Source organism: Chanodichthys erythropterus, chromosome 2 (genome assembly GCF_024489055.1).
Source record: "Chanodichthys erythropterus isolate Z2021 chromosome 2, ASM2448905v1, whole genome shotgun sequence".
Lineage (NCBI taxonomy): Eukaryota > Metazoa > Chordata > Actinopteri > Cypriniformes > Xenocyprididae > Chanodichthys > Chanodichthys erythropterus.
Window position 1 is genome coordinate 2770658 of NC_090222.1, and position 19850 is coordinate 2790507.

Below are 19850 nucleotides of genomic sequence, written 5' to 3' on the forward strand. Positions count from 1 at the left end.
TGTGTCTCTGTTAACAAATTAACAGATTGCATTGTATTTAGCAAAGTAAATTTGTTTTATACTACAGGGCTGATGAATGCTTGATTCTGATTGGTTGATGAATGTTCTAAGGTGTGCTGTTATTTTCCAGTAAACGCACAGCTGAAGTAGTTCCAGGCAGGTTTTGACCACATCACAGTTTCGTATCACATCACATCACTTCGCCAAATGATTCAGTTATTTCAAAGCTCCTACAACAGCAAAAGACTCTGAGCAAACCAATAAACATATAAAACAATAGGATACAAATGACAAACTAATTCCTTACAAAATGTTTAATTATCTATAGAAAGCATGCGCTCGCTCCCATACAAACACACACATACAATACATAGAAACATACACATGCACAGAAACATAGTTAAAATTATCAGTAAAATTATAATATTATTAAATTATTAGTATTATTCTAAAATAGTTTTGCATTCGCAAAGCTACACGACACTTCTCAGTATGGAGGGAGTAACATTTCTGTTCTTGAAGCAGTTTAACATACAGCTGGCCTATTAGTAGCTGTCGAACATTGTTGAGAGACGCGGACTCGGGTAATTCATCAATCTCTATACATCTAATAACTGCTTTAGTCTCAAGCTTTTGTTACAAGCTCTGAAGTGACATTTTTGACGCTTCAGATGAGATGTATAAGAAACAATACAAGAGAAAAACAAAATCCTGACAAATGTCTTGCAGTAAAACATTGGAACAATGTCTTCCTGAGGTGTGGGACTGACTGTTGAATCTGTGTCTCGTCGCATTACCACCTCACATGTGCATTGATTTTAGAATAATTCAAGGGCCCATCATCAAATATTCCTTATTGAATGATGATCAATAAGATGATCTGTGCGCGTTTTTGTGACATATCAGGACACACATTTGTATAATGACATGGTTATGACATACATGAGATTTGACTGCACAATCACTTGCAAAGACCTAGGTCGATAAAAAGATATTGCAAGTGAGTGTGCAGTCAAATCTCATGTATATTTAGATTTATCTCCCTTGATCCGCACCTCGGACGGAGTGCGTTTGAACATGTCTTTTATGACATAGGTATTACAAGGAGAGGGTGACTTATGAGGACATTTTTCCAAAAGGCGTATAAATCATACAGAACGAGTTTTTTTGAGAAAGTAAAAGTGTGCACAGTTTCCTGTGATGGTTAGGTTTAGGGTAGGGTTGGTGTAGGGCGATAGAAAATACGGTTTGTACAGTATAAAAACCATTACGCCTATGGAATAACCCCACAATTCACAAAAACAATCGTGTGTGTGTGTGTGTGTGTGTGTGTGTGTGTGTGTGTGTGTGTGTGTGTGTGTGTGTGTGTGTGTGTGTGTGTGATCTCTCATTAGGGGCCAGCAGTGGCTTAAATGGACTCATTGTTCTGTCTGTGCTGATTAAGCGTGGCTGCTGGTCATACACACACACACACACACACACACACCTGTCATATCCATCGCTCATTCCATCTATCACACTAACACACAGATCTGCTCCAAACACTCATCATGTCATTTTACGGTGATTAATGGCATCTACACTGTAGTAGAGTTACAGTCATACTTAACATGTGACATGTATCATTAAACGTTCTGCATGTTGAACGCGTCCGGCACGCAACATTTCATTCAGCCTGAACGGCTTGCCGTCTGTGATTTAAACAAAGTTTTTCACTTTTAATCCCTGCTAATGTACATTTCCAGCCTTTTCCTTCAAACATAACATGGCTGCTAAAATAAAATTGTCTACTGAGAAGGAATAAACCATATCAGTGCTTTCAAACTTTTACTGATATGAAACCATATGGCTGATGATTCATATTTCCCATGTATTCATGAGAATTTGTCTCCAGGCACCTGCTCCACATAACAAGTGCTTCAGCAGTGATTTGATGGACACACAGCGTCTATTTTCTCACACATGATCCATTATCTCAGCTACAATACACAGGCAGTGACCCTGAGCCTTTTAAAAGTGAAATAGCTTCATTATAGTTCGACTGTACCTCACCCGATGCCTTATCTGATGCTCTCGTTTTCATACTGTAGTGGCCATAAGTGACATCCGGAGGGGATATGGGATTTTAATAACCTTAAAAGTACCTTTCGATGATTAAACCTTTGAAATATGAGGAACATTTTTTATATATATTTTTTTAAAATATTTTAGATATGAGTGAAGAACAAAACACTCAACTTGGTTAAGGTGTTTATCTGACAAAATTATTTAGCAAAAAAGTCAAACTACAGTTTTATTTTACTATACAAAAAAATTATTAAATGCACAGAAAAACAAAAAGTTGACAGTAAAAAGCAAACACAGACTCAACATAATCAGTTATTAATATTTCATTTGTTCTCTCTTGTTTTTGTATGTATTCATAATTTCTTCATATGACGGTCTGGACAAAAATGATTTATTATCACATATAAAACAATCGACTCCAAGCACAACCACACAACATGACTACAACATCTCTAACACGTTTTTAATAATATTTTAAAGAAGGCTGAAGATGTTTTCTTAGGCATCACTTTTGACCACTACTGTATATCTGGACATCTTCACAAACCCACAATACTTCCATTTTTATCTTAAATATTTTAGTTATTTTAATGAATGCCGTTAATCTTAATTGTTATTAATAGCTTACATACCCTCAATTATACATGAAAAAAAAAAAAAAAAACCTTTGATTTGTTTTGTGAATTCACTGCAAAACACACACACGGAAAGACTCATGTCACAGGTGGATGGAGGTGTGCTGAGTTTTGTGGCAAAGATCCAAACTAAATATTTCCTAACATTCACACACTCATTCACAGGGTGCTGATGGGCCAAAGGGCTTCCCTACTCACTGTGTGTGTGCGTGCATGTGTGTGTGTGTTTAGATAAACATTCTAAGATAAAGGCTGTTGTGTTCTGATCATTTTCTGCTAATCAGATCTTATTAAATAGTTAAATGGTTTTCTTAAAGCAGTTTCCCCTGAATGTTGATGAAGTCACTGAGAGTAAAGAGAAGAGCATGTGTGCTTACTGACTTTGTTCATCCTACACACTTTTCTCTGTTGCTTTGATGGGGAGATGTTTGAGTGTGTGTGTGTGTAAGGGGGTAGTCAGGAACACTATGTCTGTTTCGTGTAAAGATCTGAGACGCCGAGAGGAGGGGAAATGCGCTGGCGGGGCAAACTCATTCAACGTGGACTCTATTATCAACTCAACATAACGCTGCAGCTGATGTGTGTGTGTCTATAACAGTTAACTACAGTCAAACACGGCCAACTGGCCTGATCCAAAGAGTGTCATCATAACAAAAATACATATGAAATATGGTGCAAACTTAGAGACGGAAAACAAAAAATTGCTTTTCCTTACTATTGTGTAAATTTAGTTTTGATTTCCAATAGTGGAGTTCTGTCCTACTGCACATACATAGTCTTATATATTAAAGCTTAAACCTTTGCTTTGCCCTAATTTTTTTTCTCCTGCTGAACTGTTTGCTTTCTTAATGACTTCATTTAATCCTAATGAGGCTCATTTGGGTGGAGCTGTGTGTGTGTGTGTGTGAACTCTATGTATGTCTGCAGGATTAAAGCATCCCTATCATTCACAAACGTTCATGGAAACCAGCAAGCAAAACAAACAGATTTTCATTACCCTAACAAGGTACCTGAACCTTAACAAAATCAAGCAATGAAAGCTAAATCCGTGAAATGATCTCATGATGGAACCCCTAAAAGGTTCAATACATGAAGCGCCTAACAGAACCATTTAAGGTTCTATATAGAACAGAGAGCACTGTTACTGTTTATTTAAAAAGGGGTTTATTTAATATTTAATATAGGTGAATCCCGACAATTTCTATCATCAATATAAACAGTTTAATAACACATGCCAAATTTAGCACGGTCCTCTTTCAGTTTAGATGGTATCTGTCTGGTCATAGTATTAATCACCGCGCCGCCCCCTCTGTGGTAAATGCTGTAAGGAGACAGACATATCTCCAGATGGCTGCTTTGAGGAAGTGGAGTCGAAGCGGAGGGATTAGAGCTCTGTTGCCCCATTACCCCACATGAAACGGGCTGGGAGGGGTGTCATCTGCAGAACGTGCGGCACACGTGCAGATCAGCTTCTCTGCAGCACATGTGTGTACACACATGCTCCAACCCTTCGACTCGGTTCAATCCAGGTGCCGTGGCTTAATATGCTGTTCCTAATATTTCTGTCATGGTGGATGTGCTTAGACTGACAGCCAAAAACACACACACAGAGGAAATGTACACTAGCTTTCTTTTAACTTAGTAATTACTCATAGAAGAAAAGGTTCTATAGGGTTCTGTCAGGCACTTCATATATAGAACCCTAAAGGATTCCATCAAGCATTTCATATATAGAACCTTAAAGGGTCTTATCAGGCGCTTCATATGTAGAACCTTAAAGGGTTCCATCAAGTGCTTCATATGTAGAACCTTAAAGGATTCCATCTGGCGCTTCATATGTAGAACCTTAAAGGGTTCTGTCAGGCGCTTCATATGTAGAACCTTAAAGGGTTCCATCTGGCGCTTCATATATAGAACCTTAAAGGATTCCGTCAGGCGCTTCAAATGTAGAACCTTAAAGGGTTCTTCAGGCATTTCATATGTAGAACCTTAAAGGGTTCTTCAGGCGCTTCATATGTATAACCTTAAAGGATTCCATCAGGTGCTTCAAATGTAGAACCTTAAAGGGTTCTTCAGGCATTTCATATGTAGAACCTTAAAGGGTTCTTCAGGCGCTTCATATGTATAACCTTAAAGGATTCCATCAGGTGCTTCATATGTAGAACCTTAAAGGGTTCTTCAGGCATTTCATATGTAGAACCTTAAAGGGTTCTTCAGGCGCTTCATATGTAGAACCTTAAAGGGTTCCATCAAGTGCTTCATATGTAGAACCTTAAAGGGTTCCATCTGGCGCTTCATATGTAGAACCTTAAAGGATTCCATCTGGCGCTTCATATGTAGAACCTTAAAGGATTCCATCTGGCGCTTCATATGTAGAACCTTAAAGGGTTCTGTCAGGCGCTTCATATGTAGAACCTAAAAGGGTTCCGTCAGGCGCTTCATATGTAGAACCTTAAAGGATTCCGTCAGGCGCTTCAAATGTAGAACCTTAAAGGGTTCTTCAGGCGCTTCATATGTATAACCTTAAAGGATTCCATCAGGTGCTTCATATGTAGAACCTAAAAGGGTTCCGTCAGGCGCTTCAAATGTAGAACCTTAAAGGGTTCTTCAAGCATTTCATATGTAGAACCTTAAAGGGTTCTTCAGGCACTTCATATGTAGAACCTTAAATGGTTCCGTCAGGTGCTTCATATGTAGAACCTTAAAGGGTTCCGTCAGGCGCTTCATATGTAGAACCTTAAAGGGTTCCATCAAGCATTTCATATATAGAACCTTAAAGGATTCCATCAAGCATTTCATATATAGAACCTTAAAGGGTTTTATCAGGCGCTTCATATGTAGAACCTTAAAGGGTTCTTCAGGCGCTTCATATGTAGAACCTTAAAGGGTTCTTCAGGCGCTTCATATGTAGAACCTTAAAGGGTTTTATCAGGCGCTTCATATGTAGAACCTTAAAGGATTCCATCAGGCGCTTCATATGTAGAACCTTAAAGGGTTTTATCAGGCGCTTCATATGTAGAACCTTAAAGGGTTCTTCAGGCACTTCATATATAGAACCCTAAAGGATTCCATCAAGCATTTCATATATAGAACCTTAAAGGATTCTTCAGGTGCTTCATATGTAGAACCTTAAAGGGTTCCGTCAGGTGCTTCATATGTAGAACCTTAAAGGATTCCATCTGGCGCTTCATATGTAGAACCTTAAAGGGTTCTGTCAGGCGCTTCATATGTAGAACCTTAAAGGATTCCATCAGGCGCTTCAAATGTAGAACCTTAAAGGGTTCTTCAGGCACTTCATATGTAGAACCTTAAAGGGTTCTTCAGGCGCTTCATATGTAGAACCTTAAAGGGTTCCGTCAGGTGCTTCATATGTAGAACCTTAAAGGGTTCCGTCAGGCGCTTCATATGTAGAACCCTAAAGGATTCCATCAAGCATTTCATATATAGAACCTTAAAGGATTCTTCAGGCGCTTCATATGTAGAACCTTAAAGGGTTCTGTCAGGCGCTTCATATGTAGAACCTTAAAGGGTTCTGTCAGGCGCTTCATATGTAGAACCTTAAAGGATTCCGTCAGGCGCTTCATATGTAGAACCTTAAAGGGTTTTATCAGGCGCTTCATATGTAGAACCTTAAAGGGTTCTTCAGGCACTTCATATATAGAACCCTAAAGGATTCCATCAAGCATTTCATATATAGAACCTTAAAGGATTCTTCAGGCGCTTCATATGTAGAACCTTAAAGGGTTCCGTCAGGTGCTTCATATGTAGAACCTTAAAGGATTCCATCTGGCGCTTCATATGTAGAACCTTAAAGGGTTCTGTCAGGCGCTTCATATGTAGAACCTTAAAGGGTTCTTCAGGCGCTTCATATGTAGAACCTTAAAGGGTTCCGTCAGGCGCTTCATATGTAGAACCCTAAAGGATTCCATCAAGCATTTCATATATAGAACCTTAAAGGATTCTTCAGGCGCTTCATATGTAGAACCTTAAAGGGTTCTGTCAGGCGCTTCATATGTAGAACCTTAAAGGGTTCTGTCAGGCGCTTCATATGTAGAACCCTAAAGGATTCCATCAAGCATTTCATATATAGAACCTTAAAGGATTCTTCAGGCGCTTCAAATGTAAAACCTTAAAGGGTTCTGTCATGAGATAATTTTATGGATTTAGTTTTAATTAATTCTTTTTGTTTTTATAAATTAATGTATGAATTAAACAGCTTGTAAGCATGAAAGTATTATGCAATCATTTAAGACATTTCTGTTTATATAGAGCTTTTTTTCAAAGAGTGTATCACTCTTATTTAGATGACGTGTGAGAAACTGATGAAACGATTTTAAAGATAACACTGTTTGAACTGTTTATGTAGGCTTGTGTTACGGAAATTAGATAAAAACACAACCTGCTTTCACACATCAGTCTCAGACTGCTGAGGACTAACAGTATATTTAATGCGGTCGTCAGCAACTTCTAAATTCGCAGCTTAAAGGATGTAAGCAATTACACTATGCTAATTTGTCATTCCTAATTTCAAGTTGGAACCAGGGTTATTATCGTTAACTAAAACTATGAAAAACATTTCTGTTAACTGAAATAAAGCTGAAATAAAATAAAATACAAATACTAGTTGAAAAACTTAGAAATGTTGTCTTGGCAATAAACGGAAATAAGTTTAAGTTAAAGCACTAATAAATGGAATTAAATAAAAAACTAAAACTAAAATAAATTAAACGACAAAAGCACATAACGAAATGACTAAAAATGAACTTAAATAAAAATATAAAAACAAAAGGTAATTAAAACTGATGGGAACATTTGTATTTCTGCTGGTGACACTTAATGTGCTTCATATCTTCCTCTTCTCTTCCTCTGCGGTTTGGGGATGTTATGAGCTCTCTGTAAAACTAACAACGCTGTTGATGCTCCTCTGCCCGCTATTGTTTAGCTGGTTTTCTTTCAGGCCGCATTAAACCCTTTATATAGACAGTAAAAAGGTCCATTTGAATTTGACTTCAGAGTTGAGAGAGTCCTCCCTGCCCCCTGGCCTCAGCTCCGCCAGAGAAAGAGAAGGTGTCTGATCAAGCCCTGGAGGGTTCAGCCCTTTTATGGGCTTGAAGGCTCTTAAAGTGGATCTTCTTGGGGATGGCACTGGCCGAGACGTACTCTCTTCTCTCGTAGGTCCCTGTTTCAGCTCTGTTGTTTGAAGGTGAATGTCTGTGTTTTGTTGCTGGTCCTTCCTGGACTTCTTAACTGAGTGGGCTTGGGTGTAAACAGCTGTGGAGCAGATTGGGGCGGGTTGTGGGCTGAGCGGGTTCTGGGCAGTCCTTGGGGCTACGACGATCTTCTGGGTAGTCTGCTGCCAGGAAATAGTAGGCTGTGACTGATGTGGTCAGCTCTTTGTTACCAGCTGAATTTCGGGTGGGTGAGAGTGTTTGTCTGTGTAATGAGTGTTTTTGTGTATGTCTGCTGAGGGACAGGCAAGAAGCCTCTTGCTTTCATTTCTACTTCTTTTTCACCAAACGAACAAGAAAATTACAGCTTGTGTATATATCTGACTGATCAGCATGTAAGAGCACAGTACAAATACTGTATATTCCTATGAGTTTGATAAGACTGCTCTCAAGAATGAATAATGCACCGGAGAGGGTAAGCATTGTGGGAAAGAGTGTGAATTGGGGGGTAAAAGAGGAACAGGAATGTCAGTCAGCTCCCAGTCAACGGCGTTAGTCATTGAGTCTCCGTCACAGGACATCCTTCCTTCACAGGATGAGAGCGAAGGGAAGACACAGCAACATGTTCACTTTCCTCTTCAAACAAGACCTTACCTCTGGGGATTTGGGTCAAAACAGCCTTGCATCGTGTGTCTCAGTCAACTATAAGACTAGTGTGACGGGTTTGAGTTATAAACTAATGTCATCAGAGAAATGAAATTGGTATTAAAATGTAGTACAAAACTATCCGTTCTGGATTCATCTAGAATTTAAAAAAAGAAACACAAGTGATTTATTTTTATACAAGGATACTTGGGAAGTCTATTTTAATAGTAAAAAGGGAAATGAAAAGGTTATTAAAGAAAGGAAATTTAAATTAATCTTAGATATTTAGGGTGGTTTGTGCACAAGTTCCAACACAAACATAGTAATGCCAGTCATTTTTGTCCTTGTGAGGACATTTTTGTCCCCAATGAGGAAAACAGCTTATATATCATACTAAGTGATGTTTTTTTGAAAATGTAAAAATGCAGTTTTTGCAAAAATACAGTTTTTCAAAATGTTTTCTGTGATGGTTAGGTTTAGGGGAGAGAATATACAGTTTTTACAATATAAAAATCATGTCTATGGAAAGTCCCCATAAAACATGGAAATCCAACATCCTCAATTGTGAAAATGGCATAAAAATAAGAAAAAATGCAGAAAGCTTCCTGTTAGGGTGTAGGTTAGGGTTATATTATTATATTTATAACTAGCTTCACATAAAAACAATATAATTTTATGCAATGTATCCATTTTGTTAAGTAAGTGTGTCTGTGTCTGTCTGTTTGTTTGTGTGTGTGTGTAGCAGTGGAGTAAATGTTAGATCATAGACTCTGTGGGTGGAGTCAGTGACACTAAGATGGGAGGAGACAGTGGGCGGGGCCAAAGTGCCTTCAACAAGTCAGACAAACATGCTCAGGCAGTCAGTCAATCTCAGGCACTTGCAGAAGAAGTCACAGGAGAAGTCACTTACCATCTGGACTAGCAGTGGGACGAGACAGGAAAACTGTGAGCTGCACCTGTCCCGTACACACACTCAGGGGAGAGATCACACACAGCCTCTATGTGTGGCTGGGACCAGAGCGTCCTGGTAAGTGACATTTCTCTGAGCTGGGCTTCTGCCTTTATTTCTGTGTGAGGCGGGGAATGCGTCTTACATTAGAACCAGTTGTTTCTGTTATTCCATAAATTAAATATTTAGTGCTTAATTAGTTGTTTAGCAGTTGTTAATTATATGTGGTGTGATTGTTTGTTGTGAGCTAGAAAAACTTATTTGGGCTTTACAGTGAATTTTTTGTTTGTTTGGTTGGTTTGTTTTAGTTTTTTTTTTTCTTTTTTTTCTCGGCTATGACATTGTAGGCATTTCTATTTATTTGAATTCATTTAAAACAATTCTTAGACATGCATCTTCTGTATTTAATGGCTGGAAGCATCTATAAATATAGTTTTGTTTTGTTTTTATATAATGATTTCACCTAAAAGTAGTGTTTTAGATATAGTTTTATATTTTGTCTGTATATTTAGTATGCATACATCTGATTTCCATGTTTGTTAATGTTGAGTTTTTCAGTTTCACTATGAGTTTTGCTTCTACAGCTGTCCTACGCGCAAGAGTCTTTCTAACAAAACACATTTTCTCATCTTCTCTTGTATAATAAAAATAGTATAAAATGCTAGTGTAATAGAAAATGCTCAACTACAACATAAAATAACCAACTTTTTTTTAATTCTAGAAATTGCTATCTGTTCTGGAACATGAAATTATAATAATTCAGTGAACTTTATAATTTATAAAAATTATAGAACTATTAACATTTGTAATTTATAGGAATGAAAAAAGTTTGAAAATAAATGAATGCACTTTTAATTATTTTAAGAGGTTTAAAAACATTCTCAGAGCAGGTTAGTTTAGGTTGAACAGGTAACTACATATTTTGCATTAAATTTTGCCTTGAAGATTGATTGTATCACTTTTTTTTCCCAATGGAAAAACGTTTCTCCTCTTTTGTTTCTATTTCTCTCTCTCACACACACATGGATTGATGGTTCCGTTGCTCTGCCACTCTGATTCCAAATTTAGCCACATTCAGATGTAGACGGGACTTCCTTCCTCTGTTTTCCTCCATTTGTGACTATTTTTTCACTCAGGGAAGAAAACAGGGAGAGAGGAAGAGGTATGAGGGATAGTTGATGGACAGAAATGAAGAGTAGGACACTAGAAGAGAGATTGTGATCAGTTCTGACCTCACGAACGGCTCAGGATCCCAGTTGTCTTTTATTTACTTTAAGGAGCACTTTAGCTTCTCTGTGTGGAAAGACATTTCGGTAACACTTTACTATGATAGGAATTCATAATGTACATTATAATGCATTATATTAGTAAATATTTGTAACTAAAGTTAAAATTAATTATAATATTTGCACATTCCTTGTTTCATCTGAAACTGGTTGTTTGTTGTGTGCTTTAATGTGTTATACTTTCTAAAGATGTAACATAAGCATTATAATATATAATTACTATAGTATAAATATAATCACTGTGGTTACAATTATTCTTGAGATAACACAAAGGTGCATAATTAATGCATTAAAAATACTTTTATAATGCATAATATATATAGGCTTTAAGTAAAGTTTTTAATGTTTTGTAAACAATCGAGATCTAATTTAGGCCAAAATTTTTATTTATTTATTTATTTTTTTGGTATAAAAGAATATTTGTGGATCATAAATGTTTCACAGAAAAGAGAGCATTCATGTAGTTTAACCTTTGCCCTTTACCTAGATAATGTTTAGTTCTCACAGTCAACACGTCTAACTCCTTTTCTTTTCTCAGGCTGCTTCTCATCACAGCTCGGCAATGTTGACTACTGAGGGAGCGCCCTACACCGCTGACAATGAGGAGCTCAAGATGGACGTAGAGGATGTAGACATGACAAAATGGACGGAGGACGAGTATGAGGAGAAATGCACGTACATCGTAAAGGACCACACCTGGGAGGGTCCTCTGGAGAACACAGGACTGACACGGGCCGAGGCATCCTTACCCCGGAACCTGGCCTTCAAACACCCAGCAGACTCCAAAGAGGTATGACACGGCATTACGCATGATGCACTCATGGCCTCGAGGCTTCCTTTCTGAAATGTGCCACAACATTCATCAGGTTACAACTGCAGTCCTGCGTACCATCTGCTAATAATTCCTGCCTGCGTGTATGAGTGTGCTAACAGTAAATCCACAAACCCGCCTCGGAGACACTGTCACATTATCAAACTGCAAGAAGCTGGTTTAAGCAGAACTTTGGATGGTTGTGATTTCTGTTTAAACAGCATATCCATTAAACCGCACCTACTGATCACACAACTGGTATTAATCTTCTTTATCTGCACTGTCAGCCCTTGTTTTGTTGAACAAAAAAAATCCCTGTCTATGTCTGTGTGCTTAATAATTTCTAACTCACATTGTTACTCAGCTAACACAAACATCCATACATCAGAGCAGCACATGACAAGCTCCTCGAGCACCAGAGTGCAAAAGTTGAGAGGCGAGCTCCTTGCCATCTATCAAACCTGTTTTATCTGCGGCAGACAATGCACAAACACACTACTTTCCACCTTTCCAGCGCTAATGACGGCAGGCGCTTTGAATAGGATTAAGCTTCTCTTATTTTCAAAGTGTTTATAGATCAATAGGAACAGGGATATAGATTTTTTCATCAATAGCTCTGTCCGTCTTATCTCTTCCTGTGAGCACGTACTTATGAGCTGATAAAGAGTTATTCAAGAAACACCTGAGGTTCAAACAGGAAGAGAGTGAGTGAAGTCATGTGCTCACAGGGGAAGATTATGATGATGAGAAAGAGAATTGATGGGGAGTGCTTGTAATCACTCTTTGTGGGAGTTTTGGTGAGGGATGAGTGTTTTGTTTTTAACTCCCATCTTACCAGAAACTTCTGTGTGGCCCTTGATACGTTACCGCCCGGCTTTATTAATATAGTACTATCAAAGAAAGCACCTGCATGATTCGGTTTTGTGAAGAGAGGTTAAGCTTCAGTGCTCTCCTCAGGATAAGTGTCTATGCGGTTAATCAGAGGTGAAGCGGGACTCTCTCAGCCTTAGGACACAACCTTGATGACCTTTAGCTTCCTGTGGCTGTCAGGAGAGGTGACGGTTGAAGAGAGGCATGGCTCCGTGTCTTTCAAGTGCGCACATCTGGCTGACTGTCAATTAATTACCCTTCACACACACACACACACTCTGCCTTGCTAATTTAATGATGCTATATAGGAATGAATCAGAAAATGATTTGATCCTAAGTGAAAGTGAAAGATACTGTGCTGTAAACGTCATCTACCTCTTTCTTAACCATCTGTTTTCCAACTTTTTTTAACCAGGTTACTGGTGTAGTAAGCAGAGAATACATCCCCAAAGGCACACGCTTTGGCCCCCTTGTGGGAGAAAGTTACACTGCAGAAAATGTCCCCAAAGATGCGAACAGGAAGTACTTCTGGCGGGTGAGTTGTTTTGTTTCAGAATCTTTCAATAAAAGGAGCGGACAAGTAAAAAAAAAAAATGTAAAATACCGGGTCACTTCCTGTTCCACTGGCTGACTTCCTGCGTGACATCATGGGCTAGATGGTTATGTAGAAGCAGTGAGTTAATATTCTCAGAGCGACCAGAAACTGCTGAGTAAAGATCTGCTGTTTTGGGAAGTGCATTGCTGCTGAATGACTGAGAGTGCAGCGATTCGTTCCATGTAGAGTAATCTTTATTTGACTGTACAGCGCTGTGAGCGTGTGGGACAGGAAGTGCTGAATGACTCTTCAGTTCTGCTGCTGTGTATATATATATATATATATATATATATATATTTCTTAAGAATATGTGAGCTTGACAGATCACCCATGTCATTGTAGTGTTTGATCTGTGAAGAAAATAAATCTGCATCACAGTTGTTGTGCCACTATCATTAATACGACAAATTTCCCTCACTCATCTGTGACTTGCAGCTGTCGTCTACAGCTGTCGTCACGGAGAAAGTGCAAAGTCAACCCGCTCTGGTTTTGTTTTGACTTGTTTTCTGTCACTTCCATATTGCTGCCAAATCGAAGATCCCCAAGCGGAACAACTCTGGTCTTTACCTACTAGAAACAGCGCTGATATCATTCTTTCCTGTGTTACTGTCAGTCCTTCAATATATGCTGCAAGACAGGTGATTACACAGTAACTGGTGAGGGTTTCAAGCGTAGAGAAAAGGAAGTACAGTGTTGACATTTCAGAGGGAAACCTTGTTTGTGACGTCTAAAAGCGTTCCTGGAACTTGCAAGCTTAGTGTGAACTGCATAATGAGACAGGCGTCCCCCCTAACAAACTTCAGACGAGACCTAAGAGCTGGATGGAGATACTCTGTGAATATTAGTGTGGGGGTGTTTGCTGACTCACTGTGTGACTTTATAAGAGCAAATCCCACTCATTTGGTCTCACAGACATGAGAACCACCCTGGAGGACTACAGAATTGAGCGTTTTAACATAGACAGTTATTGTCCGGTCGTAATTTTCTTCTTTATATTTTCTAGATATACTCAAATGGAGAGTTCTGTCATTTTGTGGACGGACTGGACGAAGAGAAGAGCAACTGGATGCGTTATGTGAATCCAGCTCATTCCCAGCAGGAACAGAACCTCGCTGCCTGCCAAAACGGCATGAACATCTATTTCTACACCGTGAAGGCCATTCCTGCAGACCAGGAGCTACTGGTGTGGTACTGCCCTGAGTTTGCCCGTCGTCTCAACTACCCTGCCTCTGGAGAGATTATGATGCAAAAGCTCAGTAAGTTGACGCAAACAAATTCTCTCTATTTGTCATAGACCCGGTTCCTCATTATCTCAGTTTAAGTCAAGGAAAACACTATAGTGAAGCATTGTACAAACACACCAGCTTCTTCTCTTTCATCTCCGTTAAGATCGGAATTCTTTGAACTACTCTATTTCTCTGTTTTCTTCCCCAACAATGTTTTTCTTCAAATAATTACAAAGAATAGGAGTGTAATGTTACAGCCATCCTTGTTCTTTAAACATGAAAGTGCAGGCTAAGGTTTGTTTTGCCCAACATAATAAACCAGCAATAAAAGTCTCAAGCTAAAAGGACAAGACAGAAGAAAAGATTGATACAGAGGAAAAGGGGAGATTATAGGTAGGTGAACAGGCCAGTCAGTGTGACTCCTCTCCCCAGAGTCATGCGCATACCCTGGGGCCACTGGATGTAGCCGACCCCTTGAGCTCAACACACACACATAGACAAGTCTGTAATTACACCTACTCACTCATGTCTGCTGCCCCTTTACCTGCAGCCTGAAGAAGGAATAATAACCCTTGCATCTCATAGCTGAACAGTAGCAGCCCTAAAGAAACCTGGAGTATGCGTCAGTCTAACAGAATGGACTGATCTGACTGACACAGCCTCCCACATGAAACCTCTGATTTAGACGTTGACTTTCTATTTCACTGGCCCTGACGGGTGTAAAACAGCTAACGTGCATCTTAAGTCCCTTCATTCCTTTGTCAACCTGTCTCAGGAGGTGTGGGAGGAACTTTTTCATTTGCTTGCCACGTTAAGAGTAAGGAGAAAGAAAAAAAAAAAAAGCATCTCCATTGACTAGTTGAACTTCCTGGCGGCAGGGCTGTGCTGACAGATTGATATCTCTGTGATCGCTGGCTGTTTGTTTTTGGCAAGCTCTCTAGGGAGGAACAGAACTGGTGCTATCTGTGGAAGAAGAGAGGTGGGAGGGGAGAACTGATAACCTCTCGGTTTGTTTACACGTAGCTGCCGGGACAGAAGGATAGGGGAGTAGAGAGTACGGTACATCTTTTAAGGGACACTTATCATGCACACACTCATATTCACACTTGAATTCTACACAGTTAACCCTGTGAAAGTTCAGTGGACAGGAAGCAGGAAGTTATTTAATTGTTTACATCCTTTTAAAGTATTTAAGATGTATGGGAAAGTAATTTTCTAATTAGGTTTCCACCTTTCATCAAATGTGGGCGTGTGGAAGGGTCCGGATGGTTTATAATGGGTCTATTAAGCCCAAACTTGAGAAATATAAAAGTCCACGTATGTTTCATTCACATTTGTGAATTCTGCTTTTAAATTTGAGGTTGTGCAGAAATTTGGGAGCTCATTTAAGACCGATCACTAAATGAAATCCGGCCTCTGTAGACTCTAAAAGGGAGCAATCTAGGCATGTAGATCCCTATTAGCAGGACGCCATCAGTCCCCCCACACCCACTCAGTGAACCCCATTAGATAGTATCAGTGCATCCATCCCACCCTGACCGGGGTGGCTGTCAGACCTCACATCCTGTCTGTAGACCCTAACACGAGACAATTTGTCAAACTGTCACACTAAGTGAACCACTGGGGTGCTTTGTTGAAGTTTGCTTTAAGAAGAGCTATGTGCTCTGGGACAATGGAACTGCTGTGCCCCTCAAAATAACAGTTACTGCAATTGGATGTACTCGTTTCTCCATTTTATTGACAAAGAATCTGTGTAATGTCAGATCTGTGAACGTGTAAGAAAATTATTAACCTATTGTTTTATTTTGTGTGAACAGAGCAGAGCCTGATTGAAGCCAAGCAGCAAGCGACAGAAGTCAAGCACCCAGTGAAAAGAGAGCACAGCGTTTCAGAGATTTTAAAAGACGTGCTGCAAGAACCCAGCAGACCACTTCCCAGCCATCCCCGCTGCCCTAACAGCCCGGACCGACCTCTTTACCCCAGTGCTGTCTATCCACTCCGCCCTTCCCTAAACGAGGACTTTTTAAAGGGCACCACAGTATTTGGCCTCCCGACCCGCTCCCACAGACAGTGTTCAGGGACGCCCAGCCCTTCTGCACACAGCAGTCCCGAGAGGAGTCCAGAAAGCAGTCCTGCACCTGCATCCCTTGAACAAAGAGACAGCCTTCTCTCCTTCTCTCCAGCACTCTACAGTCGTGGCCTGACCCACTACCATGGCTACTCGCCAGCAGGCTCCATGCCGTTCTACCCTAACCCACACTACTCACGCTACCTCATGCCCCACTACCCTGTTAGTAGTTTGAGTGGGCCACCTACTCTGGGGGGTATATTTCCACACATGTACCCCTTTTATAGCAGCCTGGTACCCCCTCATGTACCCTTCCCACCTGGCATGCTTCCATCCGAGGGCGGTCGGCAATTTCTGCTTCCACCTGACTCTCCGGCTCCCAGGGACATACTGCTCCCAGCGGCCACCAGTGCCTTCTCTGCAGCCACTTCTCTGAAAGACAAACCGATCCTCGGGCACGGGCACCCCTACGCTCCAGCCGGTGGGTCTCCAACAGCCGGCTCCGCAGCCTCTACGGGGCGTGTTCCTACCAAGCCTACCTCAGCGATTCTGAGTACCAGCCGCACGGAGGATGAGGCGATCAATCTCAGCAAGATGAAACGAGGTTCCGCAGGCTACAAAAGTCTTGATTATCCACTTAAGAAGCAGAACGGGAAGATCAAGTACGAGTGCAATGTTTGTACCAAGACTTTTGGTCAGCTTTCCAATCTTAAGGTAAGGCATCTCTGTGTGCTATGCATGTATTCAAAATACTCCTAGTAGTACCTAGCTTACCAATCTTTTTTTTTTTCTTTTTCTCAGGTGCACCTGCGTGTCCATAGTGGTGAACGACCCTTTAAGTGTCAGACCTGCAATAAAGGCTTCACCCAGCTGGCCCACCTACAGAAACACTATTTGGTCCACACAGGAGAGAAACCCCACGAGTGCCAGGTAAAATAAACATAACAATTTCATTACATTTGTTTCAGTACATGTTCTCTGCACACATCCTAAAACCCTGCTTTGACCTCACAGGTGTGTCACAAGCGTTTCAGCAGCACTAGCAACTTGAAAACGCATTTGCGGCTGCACTCTGGTGAAAAGCCCTACCAGTGCAAGATCTGTCCAGCCAAGTTTACACAGTTTGTCCACCTCAAACTGCACAAACGGCTGCACACACGAGAGCGTCCACACCAGTGTCCACACTGCCATCGCAACTACATTCATCTCAACAGTCTGCGGCTCCACCTCAAAGGTTACTGCTTAGCGGTCTCCCCTTCTCCCAGCTGCAGCCTGGACGAACTCAACCGCGTCAACGAGGAAATTGAACGCTTTGACATCAGCGATAACGCGGACAGGCTGGAAGAAATGGAGGGGTTTGATGTAGAGGGCATGGTGGAGAAACAGATCTTTGGCCTGCTCTGGCAGGAGATGGATTTTAAGGCGTCTTATCACACAGGTAGCACTGGAGGAGACCGGCACCCCCCGCCACCTGCATTATCTGCGTATCGTCTGAACGAGCATGGCAGCGAGGCCTCTGTCATCAAGGTTCATTGCAGCAGCCCTATCCAGCTCCTACCCATCAAGGTTAAAAAGGAGACAGAGGAGGCCATGGAAACCTAGCTGACGATAGGCTTTGCCTGACTAGCTTCCTAGGCCAGGTTATGGACAGCCAGAAGTTATGCATAATTCTTCTCACAGAATCAGGCTATGGCCTTTACGTTCAGGGACTTCAATACTCAGGGCTAACAGACATTGATCCAGTTCATCAGCGGTCCAGTATGTCCAACACAAATGATAAAGACAATCATATTCTTTTGTTGTTATAATTATTAATATTATTTGCTCTTCTTGGTGTTCATTTCAGTTTGTTACGTAATCTATTTAATTTATTGTTCAATGCGTCATCCTTCACAACCAATACACGGAGACAATGTTTACAATGACTGGTTAATTCATTGTAATTTACTGTTTTATATATTTTCTTCTACTATCTTCTTTTGTGGATAGTAACTGTAAATAGTGTCCCAGTTGACTGTGATTTCATGTGTGACTGCAAAGAGCTTACCACATTCAGGTTGATTTTTAATGTGGGCTGAAGTTAGAGGTAGACCTTTTTGTTGAAGGCATTTTTTTTACTCTAGGAGAGGTCGGAGGTTACATATCTATGTGTACGTGTTTTACATGACATTTATTCTCTTAATGTTGAGCTCTACACAATATAATGAATTCAAAAGGGCATATTATACATTAACAACAACTGTTACCTCAAATGAGTGTGTGTGTGTGTGTGTGTGTGTGTGTGTGTGCGTGTGTGTGTGTGTGCACTTGTATTGAGAGGCATAGGTGATATTTGTTTTGCTACTTGAAGAGGAAACCAAATGTCCCAATGTGCAGGTCTGCATGTGGTCCAAAGAATAGCAGTCTGTCTAGCTGTCACACACAGGCTGTGAGATTGACACTGACCCTGCATTTTCTTACTTATGCGTGGCACATCACTGAAACCAAAAATGATAAAAAAATGAGAATGTGGAAACGATAACCAAAGTGAACTTTTCAGAGATGTGTGCAAATGCAGTGTGAGCTGCTGCAACTGTCTGTTCTGCAGGTCTGTGGTGACGTTCGTGGACACTCCACATCACCTTGGCCTTTGTATGCACTGGCTCTTTTTATTTCATCTTATGTTTGTACTTTTTCCTTTGTTTTTAATATGATTTCGTCCAGCGATGTTAGTAGGACAATACATCAGCAACATGTGCTGTGAGGTAGTAGTATCTCATACACTTTCTGTCCTAAAGTATGACCAAAGTCTACACCTCATCTTTAGCTTTAAATTAAAGAAAAAGACTGTCTTTGTTTACATACTGGTTTACGTAGCTATTTAAGTACAGCTTTGACAAAATGTAAATTATAATATAAATCTTCACTGATCTAATGCATGTTTGTCACTTGTGTGCTCTTTTATTACTCGCACAACGGGGCTGAAGGTGCACTGGGGTAAAAGGCGTGTTTGATTTTATTCTCCTATAAACCACCATGGCACAAAAACTGACCGCAGCACTTTTCTAAATGACGCAACTGGAAATGTGGCTGATTCTTGATGCAAAGTTGATTCTGACACAAAGGTCTTGTGTTTTTGATGGGGCATGGTGATGAAAAAAAATTATGTGTCAAATGTTTTTGTTTCCCCAGAGAAACTTTGCAAATTCTTTGCAAGTGAACGCAAAGTTTCTCGGGGCAACGCAAAACATTTTGCGAGAAAATGCAAAAGCATTGAGATATATTTCTTCCCCCACCATGTCAATGAAGAGGCTCCGTAGAGTGTAAAAAATATATTTGCTGTTCTATCAGATCTGTTATTTTGAACCCTTAAAGAGTTTTTGCATCATGACAATTTTGTAAAAAATGTGTATTTGCAATAACATACAACATAAAAGCAGCCACAAATACATCAAATTTGGAAAATATGAAAGGACTCTCTGATTCTTAGGTATTTCAAAATACAGTAAATTACCCTTACCAGTGCATTACAGACTAGCGTCTAGCTCCAG

The 19850-nt window shown here is 40.3% G+C and overlaps 1 protein-coding gene across 1 annotated transcript; it reads left to right on the plus strand.

The window, feature by feature from the left end:
- Positions 1 to 9394: 9394 nt before the first annotated feature.
- Positions 9395 to 19294, plus strand: prdm1a (PR domain containing 1a, with ZNF domain). The gene is made up of 7 exons (XM_067399579.1): positions 9395 to 9542; positions 11289 to 11540; positions 12847 to 12966; positions 14030 to 14282; positions 16070 to 17034; positions 17122 to 17250; positions 17335 to 19294. Exons 1-7 carry the CDS (start codon positions 9516 to 9518, stop codon positions 17920 to 17922), a joined length of 2334 nt encoding a protein of 777 aa, XP_067255680.1. The 5' UTR covers positions 9395 to 9515; the 3' UTR covers positions 17923 to 19294.
- Positions 19295 to 19850: the final 556 nt, after the last annotated feature.